The sequence below is a fragment of the Pteronotus mesoamericanus genome, unplaced genomic scaffold, assembly GCF_021234165.1.
Source record: "Pteronotus mesoamericanus isolate MK-2021 breed Mesoamerican mustached bat unplaced genomic scaffold, CSHL_Meso_final contig_164, whole genome shotgun sequence".
NCBI classification, from domain to species: domain Eukaryota; kingdom Metazoa; phylum Chordata; class Mammalia; order Chiroptera; family Mormoopidae; genus Pteronotus; species Pteronotus mesoamericanus.
Window position 1 is genome coordinate 20,766,264 of NW_026555065.1, and position 27,502 is coordinate 20,793,765.

The following is a 27,502-nucleotide window of genomic DNA, read 5'->3' on the forward strand; positions in this document are numbered from 1 at the left end:
ATGTTATTACTGTTAAATATTAAATTTAGAAAAGTTGCTTGTAGTAAGCCTAAATGCTTTTGCAATTTAACATTTTAACACCATTTGTTTAAAGATTTTATATATTTTAGACAGGAAGGGAAGGAGAATAAAGAAGGGAAACATTGATGTGAGAGATACATGGATTGGTTGCCTCTCACACACCCCCAACCAGGGACCTGGCCCTCAACCGAGGCCTCTACCCTGACAGGGGACTAATCTGGTGACCTTATAGGCACTCAATCCACCAAGCCACACCAGCCAGGGCTTAACACCATTTTTCACAGAAGATGTGTGAGAGAATAAAGAAGGGAAACATCGATGTGTGAGAGAATCAATGATCAGTTGCCTGTTGCACACCCCAGCTGGGGACCTGGCCCACAGACCAGAGTCGAACCAGTGACCTTTTGGTTTGCAGGCCAGTGCATAATCCACTAAGCCACACCAGCCAGGGCTAATTATTTTAAACCTCTTTATAAATTTTTCATCACCCTTAAAATCTAGTCTTTTACTATGCAAGGCCCTTTATTAGCTGACTCTTGGCTACTTCACTGACTATATTCCCTACCTTTTGCTCTTTCTACTCCAGTCATACTGGCCAATGAACTGCTACTTGAAAAATTGTATTCCCACATCAAGACCTTTGTATTTGTTGTTCGCTCTGCCTCTAATTCTCTTCCCCTAGACCCGTGCTATTCAAAATGCCATTAGCCATGTATGGCTACTAAGCATTAGAATATTGCTAGTGTGACTGAAAAACAATATTAATTTTAATTAACAGATATTAAAATTAATACTTGAGTGACTAACAAGATTCCCATTTAGAGTGATGAAAAAGTTCTGGAACTAGATAACTGGTGATGGTTGCATAACATTGTGGGTGTACTTAATGCCACTGAATTGTACACTTTAAATGTAAATGTTCAATGGTAAATTTTATGTGTACTTTACTACAATAAAACAATTGCTCCTTGGTATTTATCCAAAGGAGTTAAAAACTAACATCCACACAAAAACCAGCATATGAATGTTTACAGCAGCTTTATTCATAATTGCCAAAACTTGGAACAACCAAGATGCCCTTCAGTAGGTGAATGGATAAACAAACTATGATACATCCATACAATGGAATATTATTCAGCTAAAAAGAAGTGATCTTATCAAGTCATGAAGGATGGGAAACCTTAAATGTAAATTACTAAATGAAAGAAGCCAATTTAAAAAGGCTACATACTGTAGGAGTCCAATTGTGTGACATCCTGGCAAAGACAAAAACTATGGAGAGAGTTTGTCAGAGGTTTAGGCTAAGAAAGGAAGAATAAGTGAAACAAGGTATTTTTAGGGAAGTAAAACTATTCTGCATACTATAACGATGAATATATGTAATTTGGCCAAACCATAGGATGCACAATATAAAGTGTGAATCCTAACATAAACTAAATACTTTGGTTGATAATGATGTGTCAGTGTTGACTTAGCAATTCTACACTTGTACAGGATATTGATGGTGGGGAGTTCTAGAGGTGGGGAGTCTGTATTTTTTATCCAGTTTTGCTGTGAACCTAAAACTTCCATAAAAAGTAAAGTATATTGAAAAAAGTTAATACTTGATTTGGTTATAAGAAAATTTTTTAAGAATGCTTGGAACATGAGTATGTGAATATTCTTATTCAACTATAAATTAAATGAACTCTAAGTACTAATAAGATGTTTCCAATGACAATTCAGTGTCCAAATTGAGATGTGCTATAAATGGAATATATATACTAGATTTCAGATTTAGTACAAAAGAATATAATAGTATATTTATTATATATTAAAATGGTAACATTTTGGATATATTGTTTAAACATCAAAATTTTACCTGTTTTTAAAACGTGGCTACTAGAATATTACATAGGTGGACCTTCCTGATAATTCTATCTAAAATAGCACTCCTCCAGCACTATTCCTTTATTTTGATTTATTTTTCTCATGGCATTTATCACTATGAGTATAGAAAATACCTCTCTCCACCTGGCATGTTTAAGTTCTATGAAGGCATGGACTTTTTTGCTGTTGTATCCCAGTACTCTGAACAATTCCCTACACATATTCAGGGGTGTCCAACCCCTAGCCCGTGGGCCACATGCAGCCCAGGATGGATGTGAATATGGCCCAACACAAAATCATAGATTTACTTAAAACATCATGAGATTTTTTTGTGTGTGTGATTATGTGTTGCAAGGTATTTAATGTGTGGTCCAAGACAACTCTTCCTCTTCCAGTGTGGCGCAGATGCCAAAATGTTGGACACCTCAAGGAATGATCATTGTCCTTTCATGATGGAATATTTAGGCTTATGTGTTAGGGGGTGGGATGGACAGCATCTTGAGGACTCAATAAATATTTGAAGAATGAATCTCAAATCCACATTTCTGAGTCTCTCAACATTTCAACACTCTGTTTCCAAACTCTTAATAGAACCACCACATTTGTATGCCTTCAAGTTCATTCCATTGCCATCTCTAATCTGCTATTAAACCCATCCAATGAATTTTTCATTTTAGTTATTATACTATGCAGTTCTAGAATTTCCATTAGGTTTTTTGGAAGTTTTAATTTCTGTGCTGAGATCTATTCACTCATTATACGTTTTTGTTTAATCTTTGAACATATTTTAATACCTGCCTTAACAAGTAACAAACAATATATAAAGTAAGAACAAAGGCCAGGCCAATTTTTTAAAAACTATGGATCACATTTTCGTGTGTGCCTTTCTATACCTAGTAATTTTTTTACTGAATACTAAACATTGTGTATATTTTGTAGAGATTCTAGATTCTTGTTATCGTCTTTAAAGTAATGATTCTTGTTTTAGCAAGTACTTTAGTTACAGAGCAGTCTTCTTAAACTAGCATAGGCTTGGTTTTATGTTTTGTTAGTTCACGTCTATGGAAAGCCTGAAGAGTTTCACAAGTTCCAACCTGCCAGAACTCAACTTTCATACTCTGTCTCCTTTTTAAAGATTTACCATATTTTGCTGTGTATAACGCACACCCACATTTTGTGCACATTATACATGGGATTATCTTATCAATTTTCAAACCCATGGTATGTAATCATTACACTCATGTATAAGGAAGGCACAGCCTTATTTTTTCCCTCAAAAATTTGGGCAAAATAGTGTGCATTATACATGGCATGTATAAAAACATGGTATTTATTTTCAGAGAGAGGGAAACAGTGCCAGAGAAACAGATTTGTTGCCTTTCACACACCCCCAACTGGGGACCTGGCCCGCAATCCACACATGTGCCCTGACCAGAAGTTGAACTGGTGACCTTTTGGTTCACAGGCCAGTACTCAATCCAGTGAGCCACACCAGCGAGGGGTCCCCTGACAATCTCGTCAGAGAATGGTAGGGCAGGTTTAGAGTACGTCTAACTCTAGGACATGTTTTTTACTCTTATGGTACAACCTTTCTATTATTTCAACTGGATGTCTCAATTGTAAAGGAGAGCTCCACCTTGGCAGGCCCAGAAACCTAACGTCCTTTAGCATTGCTTTTATGCCAACACCTGTTTGCCTCTGGTATCTCCGTTCCATTCTCAACTGTGTAGCAACTGTTATCTGGTAAGCATCAGGTGGTCTTGCTCTGAATATACATAGCCCTGGATCTGCAGTGACCCCATATGGATTTCTGGGGTCACCTCTCTGAATAGCTCTCTTCTCTGATGCCCATCCCGATAGATTTCAACTGCTTCAGCTGCTCTCCACTATTCTCTCTCATTCTCAGCTCAGCATTCCAGTCTCTTTATGCCATAGGTAACGGTGGGGCTCAACTGCTTAAGTTTCCCTTCTCTCAGGAACTTCAGTTTTGTGCTGCTAAAAAAACAGTTGCTCGATATATCTTGTCCAGTTTCATAGGTGCCACTAATCTAGAAGGGCTAGTCAAATTATTCAATCACAGCCAGAAGCAGAAGTCCGCCTTACCTCAAACTCTCTTGGGTGGAACTAAGGAAAGAGGAGCAGCCCCTCTCAGGTGGCAAAACAAAGAAAATATAACCTGCCAGAAGTCTTGGTTAGAGCTTTCAATGAGGGAGCTGGTGTGAAAGAATGAAGCAGAGAGAAACAGAAATAGGAGTTGGTGTGACCAAGTTGGCAGCATTCAAGCCTCATTTCAACTGTTCTCAAGTCCAGGAGACTTCTGCCCTTTCTGCAGTTTGCTTACATGGACCATTAAATTTCCTCCATTTTCTGGTATAGTTGGTTGAATTTTTGTTGGAACCCTTAATGAAGCAGAGTCTTTTAAAAGGAACTAGATGTAGCACAATTGGAACTGAATATTGATGGCCCACCCACATGTGATGTTCAGACTTTGGAAATGTACTGATGTTACAGAAGTTCCCAAGGTCAGCCATTATGGGAAGTGACAATCTCCCTTATAAGTTTTGTTTTTTTTATAAACAGATTCTCTGTCCTCATATTTTAGCAAATTTTGTTGTTACAGCACTATACAAATGAGAAGTCAAAAGGCACACTATCTTCAGATTTTTTTTAAATAAAAGGACATATTTTTGGAATCATTTTGAAGTCTGAATATTTTCCCTGGAATCATCCTTCCATGTATATTTTATATTCTGCATTTTTTCTTTATGGGTCAGTAGCAAGTGACCTGAATTCACAGGGTTCTCCCTAAGTTACGCCTTCCATACCTCTTCAGACTCTTCTCTTTCTTGTTCATTATATTCTAGGCTCAAAACTGTAATGTTTCAGTTAAGTAAAAATCTGAAACATTTGTAATCTTAAAGACCTTGGCACCTTGGAACTTTTATTTTTAATAGCTCTTATTACTACTTAAAATGATCTGGCTTATGTGTTTACCTTGTATATTGTCTGACTGCTCCCAATTGAATGTAGAAGCTCTATGAGAAATCTAGTTTATCTTATCCATTGTAGAGTCTTACACCCTAGAACAATGCTGGGCACATAGGAAGTGTTCAATATCTGTTGAATAAAAACTAACACTACAGTAAAGAGACCAGTGTAAAAATTCCTGCCTTTCTAGTTTAGTCTAGCTAAAAATAAATTCAAAATTCACTCAAATTTTAACATTAAGATGTGACTGTTTGCATCACATAAGTGTGATGTGTGTATGTTATCAGAATCAGCAAAATAGTAAAGCAAGTTTAATTTTTAATTTATTAGAACCCAGTAAGTGATGATTTCAAAAGCAGAGTTTTCATCAAATTAACACTTAATTCAGGGCAAAAATACATTTAAAAAAACCTAAATCTTAAGGCAGAATAAAACATTACAAAACCAGCATGTCTAATACAGACTGTAGAATGTCAGAATTTTAAGAGATTCACATAATATTTTATAGCATTAAAATGTTAATACAGTTGGAAATGTTATCAATTGGTCCAAGATTTCTCAGTTTATAAAATGTCTAGACTGCTAACTGAAGAAATTTTGCTGTGTAAGTAATAGCTACCGTATATCCAAGTGATTGTTTTTTATGACAAAAGAACTAAGGCAGGAAATTTCATGGTTTTCATTTGTAAAGATTTTACAGTATTAAACCTAAACTATTACTATGAGTGTATTTTAGATTTACCTTCCCACCCTAATACCCATAAGGTATACGTTAATTCCCTTTAACTCCATTTTAAAAAATTCTGTGAATTATCACACCTACTCATGTATAAGCCTGACTCTACTCATAGCAAAAGCATGAATTCCTTATTTTGATATGGTAGAAAAAGCAATTTTAGTAAATCAGTATATCTTTTCCTGGTTGCTTAATAATTTCTAAACTAAAGCCTAAGAATTTTTGTACCTCCAATAAGTGAAAAAGCTTTTTTAAAAAAAATCTCTAAAATTTGAATTCTGACTAGAACCTGAGTGTGGCAGGGTGTGTGTGTGAGAGTATTTCGTGTTTATGCGCAATTACCAGTAGCCCTTCTAAAACACAGTTAGCAACCTTAATTATTCCTCATGATCAAAACCTTTATTTTGGGGGTGGGGGATTAAAGTACTTTAACTCAGAAAACAAGGATTAGCTAGCTTACATATTCTACTGAAAAGTGTCAAAAAAGACAAAGCATTTAAAATAATTTTGTAAGACTAGCAAATATGAGGTTTATGGGTTCTTAACTAACATTTAGGTAATTACAAAGATTCTTCATCTTTATTACAAACTTTTAAGCTATTTTAATAAAATGGCTGTAGATCTCACTGTACTTCTATTTATCTGTGCATTAATAAAAATCTGTTAAAACTCCTTATATAGTAATTCTGAAAAAGTCTTGTCAAATTATATCACTAAAACTACCAGAGAAGCTTTGAAATCTGATTGCAGATTCACTTCAAAGTTGATTTAGACTCTTTCAGAATCTGGCATTTCGATCATGAATATATTCACCAACTTGGACTCTGAAAATATAAAAATTTTAGCCAGTGCTGGTTATAGTTAAACAGTACTGGTATTATGTGACAAAAATAAAAATTGAAAATATATTGTCAATCATGCATTTCATAATTTCATGAACTAAGTAAGGTATAACTCATAAATATTATGTCATTGCAGGTTATTTCAACCTTCATCAGGCCTCGGCTGCCAGCTTACCTGCAGAAACACATCCACACTCATGTAAAATAAAAGGAGTAGGGAAGTGATTTTGCACACATGCTACCCAGTGTTTGGCTTCCAGGTTCCCCTCTTTTATTTAACTATTATTCTAGGTATAATTCCTGGAAGAGCATGAGATAAGGGGTAAGATAGAAGAGAACACCTGTTGGGCTAACAAGAATATATTAGTATATAAAAAGTTTTTCAGCTGAATAACTTCTCACTGTGGTTATCTTATGTGTAACTTATAAACAGTACAACCATTTTTTCCTGTTTCTCCATTTATGTAAAGAATTAGGCTCAATAAAATGTAAAACATACATAAGTTTGCTTTAAATGCAAAGACTCTAGTTTTGCGTGGTTTTTTTTTTTTTTTTGGCTCATCCAAAAAGGTCTCTGCTTTAATAATACAATATGAAAAAGTTCACATATGTACATGGGTACATTCCGTCATTAAAATTTTTCCTTAAATCTATCTCAATGTATCTTTACAACTGATACAACTGATCTTTACAACAAGTCAAAAAAGACAAAGTAAAAATCATTCCATTTTACAGCACTTTAGGTTTTCTGAAGTTCTCCTTTAGGACTTAAAGGACATCATTTAAACGTTGCTTTCCATAGTCTCCAGGATCCATTTGAAGTTCTCGTTCCTCATCATCTGAAAGGGAAATAATTATGTATCAAGAATATTATTTTTAAATCATTGCAGAAATCCAATTAAAAAATGTTTCTTTTTTTTTCCTCAGGTAGTTTTCTCTTTTTTTAAGGTAGTTTTTCCTTTTTATTTTACACCTTTGGCAAATAGTGTTCTATTTCTCAGTTGCTTGGCTAAAGAGCGAAAAGTCTGTAACTATTTTGGAAGATTATTTAATTTTAACAAGTCTTTTAATGATGGATGGATGGAAGGAAGGGGGTATAGAAGAGAGGGAGGAAGGAAGGAAGCTAGACGGATATAGCCAGGAAAACTTTAGGAATCCACGACATTGAGGAGTTGATTTGTTTACATATTATTTCTATATAGATGAAGTTCAGTCCTTTTAACTAAAACTTTGGTAGAAACCATTCTGTATATATTTTCATGCCTCTAAAAACTAAAAATGTTTTCTAATTATAAAATTAATCCATAGTCATCAGGTAAAATTTGGAAGATAAAAGTTACTCATAATCCCAACATTTAACATTTTAGTGAATTTCTTTGTTTCTCTGCAAAGAGTTTACCAGTTAACTTCTTAAGTGGGGTATACAAACAAAAACTTAACCTTTTTTTTTTACCAAAAAGAAAAAATCATTACATTATATTGTTAGACAGTAAGATCCTCAAAGTCACCTTGAGTAGCTACATTACGCAACTCTATATAGTGCTTTGGAGTTTGACTTATTTGACTACTCACAAGCTTTTCTGGATCTTTCATGGGTATCACCCATCACTTTACCATCAGTTTATCTGCCAATAGCAACCTTTCTCTTCTAATTTTACTTCAAACTACAGGTTTTGAAATAAGACTGCTCAGAGTATTAAAATATTAGAATAAGAATGAAAAGTATTTCAATCAGAGCTCAAGAGGCTCACTTTTTTAGTACATGGCCTTTAAAAATGACATCTTTTGATCCTCAAGTCTTGAAAAATGACTTCTCACCCTGACTGATGTGGCTCAGTTGGTTGGGCATCATCCCGCAAAGTGAAAGGTTGATGGTTTGATTCCTGGGCAGGACACATGCCTAGGTTGTGGGTTCAGTCCCCAGGTTGGGATGCGTACAAGAGGTGAGTGATCAATGTTTCTCTCGCACATCAATGTTTCTCTCCCTATCCTTCTTCCTCCTTTCCCCCCTCTCCATACATACATACATACCTACATACATACTTACATACATACATAAATACGTACATACATAAATACATACATACATAAATGGCTTCTCTTACTTTCTGGTTCATGTTACAGTTACCCAATAGCTGAGTATGATAGATCGAGGTGTTACTATCATTTGCCTAGAAATACAATTTTATATAACTCAGAGTTATATATTGAATCCAAATTCGTATATACAGTATTGCTTTCTGAAATCCTCTTTGGTTTAGTAAGTTTCCCACTCTCAGTTTCTCTGGTATATCCTATTGTAAAATTTTGGTTAAGAAAGATGCTATGTGATGGATGTTTTATGCATTAACTTTTCATAATGATGTGTTTATTTCTTCTCTACACTTATTCGTAAAAAATGACAAACTAACTTTCAAGACTTCTGTAATTAAATGAAAACTTAATCACCATGAAGCACTGGGAAAAGCTATTATATAAAGAATTTGAAGAAATTTAACAGGCAAGTTATTGAAAAAATACTGTTACTTTTTGGATTTCTTAAATGAGTAATTATAAAGAGAAAATTAGAGCAAAGATCTAAGAATAGAAAAGAATTCATTTTTTTGAAAAAAATGAATTTCAGTCCTGATCCAGACACTCAACAAACATGATGTAGTTCCTAAACCTCTTTAGAACTCTAATTACCTTCTCCGTAGAATAGGAATAACAGCTGTTTTTTGTCTCAAAATAAAATAGTGCATATGAAGGCAGTCTTCCAAGGTCCTCTATAAATATAAGGGGAAGTTTGGTTTTTTTTTAGTAATTTATGCTCTTTAGAAAATTTTAATATGGTGCCTTCACATCGTTTTTCTGAATTTCATAGGATTTTTGGAGTATTATATTTCTTACATTGAGCTATCATTTACATTAAGAAGAGTCCCTTTTCAGTGTAGCTATTTTAACCAGAATTCAACTTTCTAATAACAACCTGTACATTTATCTGTTAAAGTGTGATGAAATTCCCTAATCAAATTTGATATTGAATAATAACCACTAAATATAATTATACGAACTAATATTTTATTTCACTTTACAAAGGAGCAAAATCTGTAAACAGTTCACAACATAAAGTGGCTATTAAAGGAATATAACATAAAGATATTTATAATGTATTAAATAATTCCTAAGTTACTTCTGAGGTCAAGAAAGAACCACTGCCATAATGCAAGTTCTACCAAGCAGTGAGCTCCATTAAAACATACAAATTAATCCATAGTCCAAAGTGCCATTATCCTCTAAAGCAGGCAACCCAGAGAAAAAAATTCTAGATTTGCTTTTACTTTTTAAATTATTATTTTATTCGACAAACACTTATATAGTGTTACCATGTGAAAGACGCTGTCCTAAATGCTAAACAAATATTTAAATCATATAATCCACATAACTGTTGAGTTAGGTAACTATATTTATCCCTATTTTACAGATGAAGAAATTAAGGCATAGAGGTTATGTAACTCACAGGTGACAGAACTAGTTAAGAGGTACAGCTGGAATTCAAATCCAGGCAATCCTGGCTTAGAATCAGGCACTTAAGCACTATGCTAAGCTTCTTTCCACTGATATACTCAGTAATATGCATTTCATATCCTATTAAACAAACTTGGAAGTTCTGTGAGATTAAAGATAAGAGTACAGGGAATTTGTAAACATCCATCTCCTATTACAATGGAGAATGAATTAGAAGGTACATCTATCAGATGTGCAATCTTTCCATAGTTGATCTTTAAGAAGCTGGGAAAAAAATTTTTTTACACCAATGTAAATATATTTATTTTAGGATATTTGAGGAAACCAGGCACTTCAAACCAAAATAAAGCAGGATGGTAAACACAGGAAAATTAGGCTTCCCTTATTCTACAAGAAAACACTGCGTAGACAGTGCTGAACCAAATGATCAGTATGTATGAACAGGCATCAGAGACAAAGCTGGAATTCTTCAGCTTCCTACAGCAGAGATGCTACCCAAACCTCCATTTCATAATCCAGAATTTTGGAGACCAAAGCCAGAATGTCCGTAGCTGAAGCCAGAGCCTCAGTCCTACAGCTGGAATCTCTAATCCCAGCTACACAACAACTTGAGGAAAATCTCCTCCTAATACCAGAGAGAGCAGATAACTCTGGCTGCAGAGTCTCAATGACTGGGGTAGTTTGCATTTTCTTTCTTGGGTTTGCGGGAAGATGTTTTTCAGGCATTCTGAAATCTGAAATACAATTTCCTATAATACTTGTGTTATACAGAGTGATGCCACTGTGAATGTAGCCATAGCATTTTAGCACTGAGAACACTACTTCAATACTCTCACATTACAAATGAAGAAATTTTGGCCCAGAGAGTTTAAGTCACTTGACAAGCAGTACACAGCTGATCTCCTATTGTCAGGCTAATGTATTTTTCCACTCTACTGCCTGCTTTGGCTACAAGTGCAAAATGGCTTGAAAACTGAATCATTATTTCTACACTGAAGCTATAAGAAATGCATTTAAAGTCCAAATATTCAAACTTAACTAGGAAATAACCATAATTTCTCCTCCCCACTTTTTGAACAGTTAATACTATACCTAAAAATTTTTAACATGAAACATTTTTAAACATGAAAACATGTTTAATATTATTTGGGTCTCCAGTATTTCTTTTTAGTCACTTCACCCAAACTTATCCCTCTTTACTTGCTGGAGTTGATAATCTTGCACCTTTCTGTTCCCTATGATAAGGGAGCCCCCTTGGTAGCTGCCCCCTCCTCTGCTGCTATCATTTAATGAACTCCAAAATGGGATAAAAATGTTAAATGGCAATCCCCAGCTCAAGTAAGATTCACTTGCAAATGAAGAAAACAAGGATTTACCAATCTCCCTACTTCACTGAGGATATCATCCTAGGTCATTTCCTTATATTCCTTAGAATCAATGAATTAATTTTCTTGTGAAAGTAAAAGCAGGGCTGCAAGAAGGTACTGAGGGCCTAACAGTGGAAAGTGGCAATGAGAACTGAGGGTAGGCGAGGGTGGAGGGTACCGAAAAGAGGGAGAGTAGGCACTGAAGATAAATGTACCTGTTATGGATAAAAACCATAAAAATATTGAACTAAAATTTTGTAATAAAAGTCAGCACCTTTAAGAGAGCCAAAATATAAGAAATGATTTTTCAATTATGGTTGAAATTAGTTGCTCTAAAGAAAACCTCAAAATTATCTGAGATGATAGAAGCCCTTCTGAAAGAAAACTAGAAATGTTTAAAGTGCAAAGCAAGCAAGCTTATAAAACCAGAAGTTAAAGAATTATTACTGCAGTCACAGTTATAAGAATAAAAATTAAATGAGAAAAGGGAAAAATATCAGTTAACAACATTTACTGAGGGCCCTATGTATGCTACATACTATGGGTGGTAGGAAGGACTATGAAGGCAGAAAAGAATACAAACCAAACAGTAGGCAAAATAAATAAAAATTCCTGCATTCTGAGAGCTTAAATTCTAACTGGTGATATTATATAGATGTAGGAAAAGGCCTTAAAACAACATTACAAATAACTGCAAGTAAATGTAATCCAAACAAATCACAAAAGCAGTTGAGGAAAAAAATGGTATAATTTATGAAGATGGATGGGAGTATAAAAAAGAAGAGTATAATTTATTCAAAAGTACCAAAAAGTGTTGCGAGATTTTCATTTAATGTATCCTTAAATAACTTCTAACATTTATTATTTTCTTTCTATTCCCAATAACCATTCTTCCAAAACTAGAATGGACATCAAAGCAATGCGTAGGTGGAAGTCAGAGTCTCTGGTTTCCCTTTTTCTATTAAATACATAGTATTCTAGGACAATTATATTTTCTTCTGAGTTTTATAAAAACAATTCTTATCATGAACCTAAATAAAATTTAATTACCTTAAAAAGAGCTAAAGAGTAAATCAAGACAGGTTACATTGAAAAAAATATTTCATGCATAATATAAAATCTGAAACACACATGTTAACTTTAAAATCAAGTTTTATAGAAAAAAGAAAAGCTCCACAAGTACTACTAAATGATGTAAGCAGGCATAAAACAGGCCTAAAAACTTGCAATAAAGCAACATACTCTGATATGCATGCATGGGTAGGGCTGCATGCACACAGGTAGATTCTGAACTTTCACTGTTAAAAGCTCAGAAGTAACACAGTTAACAAGGAAAATATGTTGAATCTGTGTATTAAACATAAAACAGACAAATCTCCACAAACTGATCATTAAATATAAATTTTAAGCCTCAGAAAAAAATTCAAAATCAGCCCTTTCTGTGCAGAATCAGTAGTGAAATAATCTTATCTTCTGATTATTCCTTTTGTGGCTTCCCTGATAACAAAAAGGCTGTCTGGTCAATATTTTACCTAGAATAATTGAAATGCTTTCAGATGAGAAATTAAAAAGAATTATTTTCCAGGAATATATTTGCCTTAGGTAAAGTCTAGAGCCATTTAAAACAATTTAATTCTAAAACTTCTCAAGACTCTGAGTTTCAAATCTAATCTATATCAATAACACATATAACTAAAAACAAAAATAATTAAAATGATTTATCTACAAATCTACTAATGCCAAACCACTACTGTAAAATGGTTTTCAAAACAAAATTGAAAAACTGCACAAAACCTCTTTGTATTAATACTATACTGGTACTAATAAGTGGGAAAATTCTACACAAATTCAACCAAATTGGGTTGGTAGGTTTCACGGTTACAGCATGGAGACCAGGCCCACGCTCACCTTGGACGTCTTCCTCTCCACCATCACCATCTTCTTCCTCATTGTATGCCAGCTCAGCCTGCTTGTCTGCCTCATACTCACCTACGTTACCATCATCCCCATTATAATCCGCCAGTTTAGAGCCATGCTGCGGATCAACAGGGGATTCATTCTCATCAAAGAATCGGCCTGTGAAGTAGGTAGAGGATTAATTCCAGAGTAAAGAGAGAGAAGAAAAAGAAGGAACCTGTACTGAAGGCAGATCAGAAAGTAAACAAGTGAAACCTGGCAACTTTCAGGACAATGTTTATAAAAAAGAAACATTTTGTGAAGGTTATTCAAGAAAAAAGGAAATAAGATTGAAGACAGAAAATAACTTTTATTTAAGAATTTCTCTTTTGTGTTAATTTTAGTACTTGCTACTTAAGGTTTTAATGTTTTCTTAAAGAAAAGGACACCGTATTCAGTACTGTTTTCCTATTAACCAACGACTTCTCTGATAGAAGTATTTGTCTAATTTAACACTTTATGGGGAAGAATACTTTTATTACTGGATACAAAATATATTTGAAATTTGTAGTCATTTATTGCTTTATGATATACCACTTTCCATGAATAATTTGATATCTTTTTTTAATATAAAAATGAACAAATACTATGCAGGCTAGTTTCTTTCATGATACTAAGAAAAATTGACACACCTGAGAATTATCTTAAGTTCCTTCAGTACCAGTGATTCACTGTAACCATGAATTAGTTTTCAAGGAGCAATGGCAGAGAGTAAACTATCAGGATCCCTACTGGTATGTTTTTTGAAAACACAATCCAAGTAACTCTGATTTATTCTTTCCCATTTTGTAAACCAGATATTTAAAAGTCAATGGAAGAGGGTACTTAAGAAAGTTGACCTACATGAATCTGTTAATTATATACATTAATAACAACTAGAAATCAGGAAGAACAACAGACATAACACCTACTCCAGAAAGCTATTTAACAACCAGGCATTCAAAATAAAAGTTAGGCAAATTAAGATATGCCTCAAAATGACACGTTAAACTCTACTTTGACATTAAATTTAAGTAACATAAAGCAAACTTTTTATCCCAGTCCCTTAAATATGACATTAAACTCCTCATGATGTAAATTTTTAAAATTTTTTTAAAATTATAAAAAATGTTCTTTAATGGGTCTAAAATTTTTGGAATTATATTGTAAAAATTTTTGCAATGAGACAGTCAGGAAAAAAATAACAACTTCCTTTGCTTAGAAAGAAAAGTTACATGCAAATAAAAAAAAAAATCATGGAGGTATTAGTTAATTCTATAGATGGTTCACCACATCATCAGGACAGTATATTCCTCGTTGCTGGGTGATGAGTCAATCAGGAAAACAGTTGAAGAACAAATCACATTTACATAGACTTTGAAAGCTGGGGGGTGTGACAACAGAGAGTGAAGTAATTGTGGCCAGAAAAAACAACAACAACACACACACACACACACACACACACACACACACACACACACAAAAGAAACAAATGAAAAACAAAAACAGAAGGTCCTCTCAAATCTATTATAGAATAAGATCGAGTATGTGCAATAAATAAATAAGTGCAAAATTTGATAAAAGAGTTAGAAAAATATAAATGAATATACAAGAGTTACAAAGGAAAAACAATAACAAGAATAGGTAAGCTATTTGTGAGAAAGACAACCTACCTAATGACAGTAACACAAAACAAAACATTTTGGTGACTTTTATTATTATCTCTTTCCCTAATGATAAAATAAATCATGCCAATGTAAGAGAGATTTATATAACTCTATATTTTCTTTTTCTTAATATGTAAATTTACTATGGACAAAACACCTGAAACAGTTAAACTATCTTCATGCAATGTGAAACTGCTGTTTTAAACATACAAACATTTTATTGTAGTTAACAAGTAAATTGCTCGAAGTATACTACTTCCTCCAAGAAAATATTTTCAATTTTTATCAGTTATGAATAAAGTTATTGCAAAATATAGTTAATATTATCAAACATGGTATATTAACCAGAGATGGTCCATCTGTGCCTATTATAATATTCCAACAAAACAATACATAAAGTTTCTTTAAGCATTTTTATGATCTGACTACCCTGAATTCAGTCATAAAATTTTAATACAATTAGTGATACTCAGCTAACAGTGAGAAAATCAGTAACAAGAATGGACAACAACACAACTGTCCTTTGTTAAATAGTAATTTGTGCTCTCATATGTACAGAATTTTCATCTTTGTAGAAAGAGCTAACCGTTATAAACAATGAGAGAGAAAAAAGAGTCAACCACACAACATTGCCAGTCAAGTTGGGGATATCAGACAAACTTCACATTAAACAGTGAATGAATTTGATAATATATATAAAAATGCATAATGCTGATCAATATAACAGACTGGAAATTATGTAACTGTCAGGCAACATTTATCAAAAAAAGTCACACAATGGAGAAATTAGTGTGGGTTAGAGCTAGAAGAGATTTCAAAAAGAGGCATATATATGGGACCATGACAGAGAGAAGGAAAGATGCATTCAAAGAGTAAGAATGAAGATGGAGTATTTAGGAAACAGTAAAGAGATTAATTTGACTGTATTTATATTATAAAGTGGAAAGGAGAATATAAAGAATTGCAGGTTCAATCTCCAGTCAGGGCACATACAAGAAGCAACCAATGAATGCATAAATAAGTGAAAGAACAAGTTGATGTTTCTCTCTCTACCCCTCCCATTCTCCTTTTTTTCTCTCTAAAACCAATATTTAATAAGTAAATAAATAAGCAAATAAATAAAAAGGTCTGCTATATCTACTAAATAAGGTTACAGTTTGAATGAATAAGTATATAAAAGTATTGAGTTGACCAAAAATTTCATTTGACTTTTTTCTGTAAGACGGCTCTAATAGTGCTTAGTTGTCTTTAACTTCATGTGAACCAATTTTGTTAGATTGTATTGACAGCCGTCATATCAGCATACATTAAAAAAAACATCAAAATTGGTGAGTTTTTGTGTACCCATTTTAATGTTGAACATGCAAGAAAATCCACAACATTTTTGGCACATTTTTACTTTAATATTTCAAGAAAGGTAAATATGCAACTGAAACACAAAAAAGGGATTTGTGCAGTGTATGGAGAAGGTGTTGTGACTGACTGAATATGTCAAAAGTTGTTTGCTAAGTTTCATGCTGGAGATTTCTCTGTGGACAATGCTCCATAGTCAGATAGACCAGTCTAAGTTGATAGCAATCAAATCAAGACATTAATTGAGAACAATCAATGTTACACCATGCAGGAGATAGCCAACATACTCAAAATATCTAAATCAATTAAATTATTGGTAATAATAAAAAATGTGTTTTTTATGGGGGGAAAAACGGACTTTTTGGCCAACCCAATATCTACTATGTTTTTCATCCATCCATCTAACAAAGGTTCACTGATTTTTGTGACAGAAAATGTGCTAGGCACCATGATACAAAAATATACTTACAATCTCCATCTCCAGTAATTCATAGTAGTAAGAGAGACGAACATGTAAACAAGTAAGTAGAAAGTGATGTTATGTGTGCTATAACACAGTAACCTAGAAAAAGATATCTGAATGTGGAGACTTGCTACCATTGGTTTCTATCTGATAGAGGAAATTCAAACTTCATATGGGAGGCAATAGGCAGTTGTCATGATTACTTTTAAACTGAGATCAGGAATCTAATCTGCCTTATGTTCCACAGCATCTCCAGGGTCTAGTCAGGTAAGAAGGTATAGGACTTAAATTAGGAAGATATCAGAAAAAACGTTACGTACAGGTCAATCAAATATATTTAAAAATGACAAACCAAATGAATAGATGGCACAATGAAGTAGAAAAAGTCAAAGAATGATTCTATAATTCTAGCCTGGAAACTAAAAATTATGGTGCCTGACTCGAAATGGTATAATTGGGAATGTAAGGGAAGGCAAATGTTGCTTTAGGTATACTGAGCTTAGAATTACAGTAAGATAACCATGAAAATATAGATACATGTATGGAACTAGACTCTAGGGGCAAAGTGAGAGACGTGTAGATTTAAGACTTATAAATGTAAAGCGAAGAGGTTAAACAATGAGAACATAATTTCTCCTTGGAAATAAATATTTAGAGAAAACAGCTATAAGTCAAAGGAATGATCTTGGGAAATAACTCTATTTCAAAAGGAAAAAGGAAGTAAAGTTACCACATGATGGTATAAATCTGTGATGTGTTTCAATAGGAATTTATTATCAGACTTCATCTCTGCAGCATTTTACCTATTTAAAGATTTTAAATTTAGTTCTGTCTTTCAATAACCACAGTGTTAAAGCTGTGCCCAACTAGGGAAGTAATACAGTAATTATATTTAGTTTGGATAGCCAGATTTCCTTATATTGTAGCAAAATTCAATTATGTACTTGAATATTATTTTCACCCTGATGGCTGGTTGAAAATAATTAACTTAGAGACTATCAGTAACAAGATAGCTTCATCTTAACAGCTGAAACATGAAAACACAAAGAAGCAACATATACACTAGCTATTCAAAGTCTTCAGGCAACATCAAGTGGGAAAAACAATAAACTTCATATAGAATGACACATATTCTTTAAAACACATTAAATATCAGACTGTAAACTTCAAAGACCAGTAGAAAGGTAAAGGACAATGGCAAATACCTAGAATATTCTCAGTCACGAAAGGGCATTTCAGTCAAGAGAACTAAACAGTATATTGTAATTCTGTACTATAAGCCAAAGCAAGATAATTTGGGTTTTTTTGCTTCATTAGCTAAAGGTTCATTAATGGGTTTCAATTTCTCAACTATTTTATTCAAAAGAGAGTTATATTTTTCATGTCATTCTTTTAATATATCGCCACTATTATAAACAAAAAGAATCAATCTGACTTGATTATAATAACTCTAGAGAAGAAAATAAAAGGAAATTTTACTCTAAAAGAGGCAACCTCTTTTTCTAGCCTTTATCTATTGGTAGTATCTACTTTGTACCATTCATCTGGCAATGAACACATTCAACTGACTCCTGCATTATTCAAATTAACACCGACAGTTTTGACTATTTCAAGTATCCCTGAGGGTCCATTACATGTGAAAACTTAATCTGTTGAGACATGAGAGAGACTCATGAGTGCTGCGAGGGGAAGAGGGTGTACAAATTGTGACAGAAATGTTACTGTAGGTTTTCCTCACAAAACAATATATAGGGGAAGCTACTGACTGGTGTTTGAACTGTTTACTTTGATTTAATTATCATCAATATTTCGGGGCAAAAAAACCATACTTAATTTTGCATTTCAGGGTATGGGACCTCCATGTAAAAGGCACAGGAATGAATCTGTTAATTTAGTGGATTTAGGGGAATTAAAGAGAAACAAGAAATGAAAGAAACATAGTAGGTAGAAATTATGGCTAAACCATGTGAACAATTTGACCATCCCCCATTCCCAATGCAAAGAGGTTCAACTTCTCTTTCTGCTTCTTGATATAATCCACAAATTGCCTTTTTGTTACTTTTTTCCTTAAGACTAATTCTATGAGGGGGAAAAAGAAGCAGGAAAGCACACAATTTGATTGTTTCAAGGTCAAATACTTTTCTCCGTTGTCTCTCCCTTTTATTTTACACCAAACTTATTGGACTAGCCACAGCACTAGCATAGGATAAAGGACTTGAGGTAGGAAGTATGTGTTAATTTTTGGAGACTACCAGGCATGCATCACATATTTATGACAACTACATTAATCTTAAGTACATTAAATATTCTGACATTATACTTCAACTTCAGTATTATTCTTTAACATTCCAAATAAATAAGACCATACTATAATTAACAAATTCTTGTATAAGCTTGATTGATTGCCTATTTGAATCCATATCAGGAAAAATGTCTTAAGACAATATTGTAACACACTGAAGAATGGAACAAACCATTTGTTCAAATATTTCACAAAAATTTTTCTTTTTAACGTAGCACCAGGACTTATATTTTATAAAAGTTTAACAGATTTTTCTATTTTATTATTAAATATTTTCAGATATATAAAGTATGCAGAATATAGCATCCGTGTTCCCATCATCCAAAGCTTTATCAAATTTTAACTTTTTTGCCACATTGTTTCAGAATTTTTTTTGCCATACTGTTTATTTATTCAAATAAATAAAACATTACAGATACAATTAAAGTTCCCTGGGTACGTTTCCTTAGCATTCTCCTCCTATCTCAAAGATAACCTCTATCTTAAGTTGGTTGTTAAGTATCCCCATGAAGGTTTATGTATTCATTAATAAATAGTATTGATTGACAGGCTTTCAAACTTTAAATATACAGCATCTGTGCAGGAAAGAGTTAACTCAGCAAGCATTCCAAAGAAATGCTTGTCTTCAAAATTGGCCCTGGACTGGATCCTCGCACATAATTTACAAGACTGAAGGCTTGGGCCATAGTATACCAATTTGACTGGATAAATTTATCCTAACAAAGTGATTTATGGTGAATATTTGTTTTTGCTAAGTGGACAAGGGGAAGGCTAGAGTCTGGTGAGCTGAGCTCAGTCATTTGAGCACTGCATGACTACATGTGGGTGACTGACCCCCAATAAAAACTGTGGACACGAAGGATCAAATGAGCTTCTCTAGTTGGCAACACTTCACATGTGTTGTCATACATCTCTACTGGGAATATTAACCACACCTCCATGCAACTCCACTTGAGGGAACTCCTGAAAGCTTGTGCCTGCTTTCTCCTGGAACCTGCCTCACAAGTCTTTTCCATTTCCTGATTTTAATCTGTGTTTTTTTTTTTTTTGCTATACTAAACTGTAACTGTGAGTATAACAACTCTTTTCGGTCCTATGAGCCCTTCTATTGAATCATCAAGCCTGAAGGTGGCCTTGGGACTCCCAACACAGCATCATCTTGTATCTATTCTATTACTTGCTTTATTCCTTCCACATTATGCTTCTGAGGTTTATCCATGTTGATAATGGGATTTTATCCATTCATTTTAACTCCTACATATGATTCCATTGTATACATGGTATATACGATGATTTATCCATTCTCATACCATTAGAGTGTTTGTAGGTACACATTAGGTTCTAATTAATCTTTTCATTAACAAAAGTTCTTCATAAAGTCCAATTTATCATTTTTTTCATTTATTGTTAGCTTTTTTGGGCAGGGAGGGTATCTGATATCTGGTTTAAGAAATCTTTGCTTAATCTACATCATGAAGATATTGTTTTCTTGTACAAGTTCTATTTGTTTTCAATATTAAATCTGCAAGCTATCTTGAATTTCATTCTGTGTATTGTGGGAGGTACAGGAGTAAGGTTAGTATTTTTCCATTTGGCCATTCAATTGATCCCATACTATTTATTGAAAAGACTATCATTTCCCACATTGAACTGCAGTATCAACTTGTTTATAAACCATGTGTACAAAAATGTGTCATCAGTTTCTGGAGTCTATATTCAGTCCCATTGGTCCATCTGTCTATTTCTTTTGCCAGTATCACATTGTCTTAGTTACTTTAACAATAAGAGTTTTAAAAGCCTTGATATCTGGTAGTGGAAGTTGCTAAGTTTTGTTCTTCTTATAGATTGTCTTGGCTATTCTTAGTCCTTTGCATTTCCATACAAATTTTAGAGTCAGTTACTCAAAATTCCACCCCTCAAAAATGCTCCTGGAATTATAATGGGATAAGCACTGAAATTCTGTATCAAGTTTTCCAGGATGGCATAGGTAAACACGGCTCGCCTCCTCGCACAACCACATCAAAATTACAACTAAAATACAGAACAACCATCACTCAGAACTGTCAGAAATCAAGTTGAACGGAAGTCTAACAACTACAGTATTAAAGAAACCACATTCATCCAAACTGGGAGTGAGAAGCGCCAGTCCCACATCAGGCCCCCCAGCCCAGGGTTCTAGTGCCAGGGGAAGATAAGCCCCCACAATTTCTGGCTGCAAAAACCAGTGGGAATTGAGTCAGTGGAAGAAACTTCTGGAGTCCCAAGCAGTTCCTCTTAAAGAACCCACATATGGACTTGATCAGACTCACTCCTCTGAGCTCCAGCGTGGAAACCACCACTGGCATATAAGGAGAAAATGAAGTATCTGGCATCAAGGCGAGAGTGGGGAATAAGCTTTTCCCCCAAGCAGAAAGGCAGGCTATTATTGTTCCTCTTCTGAACCCTCCCCCAACAGAGCCACAGAGCTGGCAGGCTGGTGCCACATCTGAGACTCTATCAACCTAGCTAACATTCTTGGCCCCACCCTGGGATCCCCAGAGACTCCATCCCACCCAACTTACAGGCCCACCCAAGCTGCTTTTCCATTTGAATGACTGGTCTTGCCTCATGCTTCACAATTTCCTAAATCCTCTCAAACAATCAATAGCCATCCTCCGTGAGCCCTAAGCCCCTGCACCTCTTGCTAAGGGGCAACAGGCCTGGCTCTAGCAGCAGCCAACTTAGTTCCACAGCTTGGTTCTCCTGGGAATCTCTAAGCCCAGCATGAGCAGCAGCCATTTCAAATTACTTTATGGCTCAGGGAGGGTGGCCCCAGGAAAAACACAGGTGGGGGCTGACCTTGGCCAGCACCACACAAGAAACCCCAGAGCCTGCGTACCCAGTGGACAGCTACACACCACACTGGAGCATCAGCACCTTGCCCCTGAACAGCTGATCCTCTGTGGAGGGCAGAGGTTGGTGGTCAGTGGCCATAGCCAGTCCTTGCAACTGACTGGCCTGTGTGAATCTTTCCCATTGACCCTCTAAGACTAATCAAGGCTCAACTACGAGAGGAGGGCGTACTCAGCCCACACAAAAGGAAGACCTTGAGTACCCAGCTTGGGTGATAGGGGAGGCTTTGCCACTGGACCCTACAGGACACCTACTGCATTAGACCATAGTACCAAGACACAGAGTCAAAGCAGCTCTACCTAATATATAGAAACAAACACAAGAAGGCTGCCAAAATTGGGAGACAAAGACACATGGCCCAAATGAAAGAAAAGATCAAAACTTCAAAAAAGAGCTAAACGAAATGGAAATAAGCAATCCATCATATGCAGAGTTTAAAATATTGGTTTTAAGGAAGCTCATGGAACTTAGTGAGGACCTCAACAGCATAAAAAAGATCCAGCCAGAAATGAAGGATACACAAATTAAAATAAAGAACAATTCACAGGGAAACAACAGTCGAGTGGATGAAGCCAAGAATCAAATCAATGATTTATTTGAAACAAAAGGAAGCAAAAACAACCAATCAGAACAAGAAGAAAACAAAATCCAAAAATAATGAGCATAGTGAGTGTGAGCAGCTTCTGGGACAACTTCAAGCGATCCAACATTCCAGAAGAAGAAAGGAAAGAGCAAGAAATTGGAAATCTATTTGAAAAAATCATGAAAGAAAACTTCCCTAATTTGGTAAGGGAAATAGACATGCAAGTCCAGGAAGCAGAGAGTCCCAAACCAGATGGATGCAAAGATGCCCACTCCAAGACACATCAAAATTAAACTGCCAAAGGTTAAGGATAAAGAGAGGATCTTAAAAGCAGCAAGGGAAAAGCAGAGAGTTACCTACAAAGGGGTTCTCATAGACTGTCAGCTGATTTCTCAAGAGAAAATTTGCAGGCAGGAAGAGACTGGCAAGAAGTATTCAGTCATGAAAAGCAGGGACCTACAACGAAGATTGCTCTACCCAGCAAAGCTATCATTTAGAATGGAAGGGCAGATAAAGAGTTTCCCAGACAAGAAAAACCTAAAGGACTTCATCATCACCAAATCATTATTATATGAAATGTTAAGGGGACTTATTTAAGAAAAAGAAGATCAAAACCATTAACAATTAAATGGCAACAAATACATATCTATCAACAATTGAATCTAAAAACTAAGTGAAGAAGAACAGAGACAGAATCATGGATACAGACAGCATTTTGATGTTTGTCAGATGGGAGGGGGGTGAAGAGGTCAGGGGATTAAGAAGTACAAATAGGTAGTTACAGAATAGGCATGGGGATGTAAAATGCAGTACAGGAAATGGAGTAGCCAAAGAATCTATGCATTAACCATGGATACGAACAATGGCGTGGGGATTGCCTGAGGAAGTAGAAGGTGCTGGGTGGAGGGGGCAAAGGAGGAAAAATTGGGGCAACTGTAATAGCATAATCAATAAAATATAATTAAAAAAAGAAATTCTAGATCTGAGAAGAATTAACATCTTTAAAATACCAAGCCTTCTAATCTATGAACATGAATTTATTTATCTAATTTCTGTTAATATTTTATAGTTTACAGAGGTTCTTGTGACTATTTTGTAAGATTTTTTTCAAGGATCTGATGTGTTTTATATTAAATATACTTTCTATTTTAAAATTTCACTTCATATTTTCTTGGTGACATATAAAATACAATTAATTTTTATATTAACTTCGTATCTAATAACTTTGTTAAATACATTTGTTTGTAGATTATTTTGAATTTTCTACATACAAAATCATGTCTGCAAATAATATCAATTTATCAGTTTTATTTCTTCCTTTCCAGTATCTATACTGTTTATTTCCTTTTCTTGCACTTTATTTCACTGACTAGGACTTAACAGCAAAAAGACAAATAGAAGTGATGATAGTGGTTATCCCAGCCTTCTGGATTTCAGGGGTAAAACTTCTGATAGTTCACCATTAAGTATGATTTTGTTTTAAGATTCTTGCAGATACTCTTTATCAGATTAAAGAATTTACTTTATAATCCCAGTTTGTTTAGGTTGCTGATTATCATGAATACACACTGAATTTCCTCAAATGCTTGCATCTACAAAGATTACCATTTGGTTTTCTTCATATATTTTGTTAAGGTGGTGAATTACATAGACTGCTTTTCAAATATTAAATACCCTTGCATTTGGGAATAAATCCTACATGGTCATCATGCACATCATATTTATCTATCTGTGGATTTGACTTGCTAATATTTTATTCTATGTTAAGAGGGACTGTAATGTAATTTTCCTTTCTCATATTCTTAGTTTTGCTATCCAACTTACTCTGGTTTCATAAAATGAGTTAGGAAGTGTTTTTTCCTTTTCAAGTCTATAGACGAGTTTATATTAAATTGGTTTTATTTCTTCCTTAAATGTTCGGAAGAATTCAGCAGCAAAATCATTTGTACATGAAAATTTCATTAAGGGATGGTATTAAATTACAGACTCAATATCTTAAATAGACATGGAACTATTCAGATTTTCCATATCTTCTTGTATGAAGGTGTTTCCCTAGGATATTGTCCATTTCTTCTTAATTTTCAAATGTTTTGGCACTAATTCATAATACCTCATTTAATATCCTCTAATATTGTTATTTGTATGACCTACATTGATGCTTTCTTTTTTCATTCTTTTTTAAAAATATTATATTTATTTACTTTTAGAGAGGGGGAAAGGGAGGGAGAAAGAGAGGGAGAGAAACATCAATGTGTGGATGCCTCTCACAAATCCCCAGCTGGCGACCTGGCCCACAACCCAGGCATGTGCCCTGACCGGGAATTGGACCAGCGACCCTTTGGTTCACAGGCCGGCACTCAATCCACCGAGCCACACCAGCCAGGGCTCTTTTTTCATTCTTGATATTGGTAATTTGTGCCATCTCCGTCTTGATCTGTGCTAGAGGTCTTATTTTCACTAATCTTCAAATAATCAACTTTTGGTTTTGTCAATTTCGTTATCAATTTCATGTAGTAATCTAGCTAACTTCTCTCATTACTTCTAGCAGTGTGCCTTTCAGGGTATGGTGAGACTTTTAATTATCTATACCACTTTATGGTTATCAGTTTACTCACATTTTCAAATTTTCTTGAGCCAGTTTTGATAATTAATAACTTTATAGAAAACTACACATTTGACCTAAGTTTTCAAATTTATTGTCAATGTTTTATAAAATATTTTCTTGTGATTTAAGTTATACTTTCTTTGTTGTTCTGAATACTATTTGTCTTCTTTATTTTTCTTCATTACTATTCCCAGAGGATAGTTTATCTGGGTTTTTTTCCCCCTCTTATCTAATTATTCTTTATCTTCCATTTCATTTATTGATGTCCTTGTCTTTAATTTTTTCTCCCCTCTACATTCTTTAGGTGATTCTTTTTCTCTTTCTCTGAAGCCAGATTATCTGAGGCCTAATCTTGACCCAGCTATTTACTAGCTAAGTAATCCTGGAAGCATTTTGAAATTTTTTTTTGTGTTTCCAATCAATGAAATGGGAATAATGATACTACTTACACATGGGTTTATTATGAGTTTATATATACAAACACTTTAGAACAGCAATTGGTATATATTAACTACTCCAATGTTAGCTATTATTAGTATTGCCATCATTAGCTGCAGTAGTACAACTACCACCACTACTATTATTACTACTACTATTTTTGAGTTGAAGTCAACTCATTTGATTTCTATATTTTTTTTCTTAATGCTTTTGAGGTCATAAATTTAGCTATAAAGTCTACTTCACAGGTATCCCTCATATTTTGATATGTGTGGTATTTATATTATTGTTCAGTCTGTAAATTTTGAAATGCCCATTATTAGTGCCTCTCAATGTTATTGAGGATTGAATTTTTAAAGTTTATAATATAGAAATTTTAAAACTCTGTTCATGATATAAACTGTTTGAAATTTATTAAGGTTCTCTGTGACCTAGTATCAAGCCAATTTATGTAATTGTTCCATGTGTACCTGAAAAATGTTTTTGTCTTTATTAATGATTTGTATACATTTATATACTTGAATAAAATTAATAATTTTTTGCTTCTAAGTTTCTATAGTCTTGGGTTTTTATAAATTTTAATAGAAGTATATTAAAATTTTTCACGTTAATTATGTAGTTGTCAATTACTTCTTGAAATTGTGTCAGTTTTTTGTCTATTTACTGGCTGTTTTTGATGATTATTTCCTTTTATTTCCTCTTTATAGTAGATAGTTCCTCTTATTAGGGAGTATCCTTTCATTTTTTTTCTTTTTTTTAAAAAAAACCTATTTTGTCATTTGTTAATACTTTACATCAGCTTTATTTTGATTAATTTTCACCAAGGAACATCTTTTAAAAATTACGGTAAACTATACATTGAATAAAATGTCCATCTTAACCATTTTTAAGTGTATAGGTCAGTGGCATTAAATACATTAGCGTAACTGTGCAACCATTACCACCATCCATGTCCAGAACTTTTTTCATCTTCCCAAATTGAAACTCTGTATTTATTAAATAACCCTCCCTTCCCCACACAGCCCCTGGCAAACACCGCTTACTTTTAGTCTCAATGAATTTGACTACTCTAGGTACCTCATGTAAGTGGAATCCTAACAGTCTTTGCCCTTTTATGACTGGTTTATTTCACTTGGCACAGTAACTTCAAGGTTCATCTATGTTGTAGCACATGTCCTAATTCCCTTCCTTTTATTTATTTTTATTTAATCTTTACTGTATTTTTTTTTCGATTACCATTTAGTCCCCTTACACCCCCAACCCACCAGCAATCACCACACTATTGTCCATGTCCATGAGTACTTTTCCCCTTTTGCTCAAAAATATGTAATGCTTCATGAATTTGCATGTCATCCTTGTTCAGGGGCCATGCTAATCTTCTCTGTATCATTCCAACTTTTTGAGATGACACCCAGTTCACTCAGGCACACCAGTCAGGGCTCATTCCCATTTTAGTATAAGTGCTGCCAAAGTGAGCACTTTCCTTACTTTTTAAGGATGAATAGCCCTGGCTGGTGTAGCTCAGTGGACTGAGCGCCAGCCTGCAAACGGAAGGGTCAGGGGTTTGATTCCCAGTCAGGTCACATGCCTAGGTTGTGGGCCAGGTCCCTGGTAAAGGGTGCACGAGAGTAACCACACATTCATGTTTTCCTCCCACTTTCTCCCTCCCTTCCCCTCTGTCTAAAAATAAGTAAAATCTTTAAAAAATGTAAAAAAAGGCTGAATAGTATCCCACTACACACACACACACACACACACACACACACACACACACACACCCCCACCCCATCCCCCCACCACCACATTTTGTTTATACATTCATTCATTGATAAACACTTGGGTTGCTTCCACCTTTGGCTACTGTGAATAATAATGTTATGAATATGAGTGTACAAATATCTATTAAAGTCCCTGTTTTCATTTCTTTTGGGTAT

General features: G+C 34.4%; 1 protein-coding gene and 1 non-coding gene across 3 annotated transcripts in view; both read right to left on the reverse strand.

Moving 5' to 3' along the window:
• Positions 1 to 5,217: 5,217 nt before the first annotated feature.
• Positions 5,218 to 27,502, reverse strand: part of GOLM2 (golgi membrane protein 2) — a 104,212-nt gene continuing 81,927 nt past the window's right edge. Inside the window, exons 9-10 of one of the 2 annotated variants that reach the window (XM_054565477.1) lie at positions 13,239 to 13,406; positions 5,219 to 7,295 (exon numbers count right to left, since the gene is read on the reverse strand). In XM_054565477.1, the coding sequence (XP_054421452.1) occupies positions 7,225 to 7,295; positions 13,239 to 13,406 (239 nt within the window). In that variant the 3' untranslated portion in view covers positions 5,219 to 7,224. Of the gene's footprint in view, positions 7,296 to 13,238; positions 13,407 to 27,502 lie in introns of both variants that reach the window. The other variant, XM_054565478.1, reaches the window with a different exon arrangement.
• Positions 26,887 to 26,990, reverse strand: LOC129064501 (U6 spliceosomal RNA). The gene has a single exon (XR_008528480.1). It is a non-coding gene; the product is annotated as a U6 spliceosomal RNA (small nuclear RNA).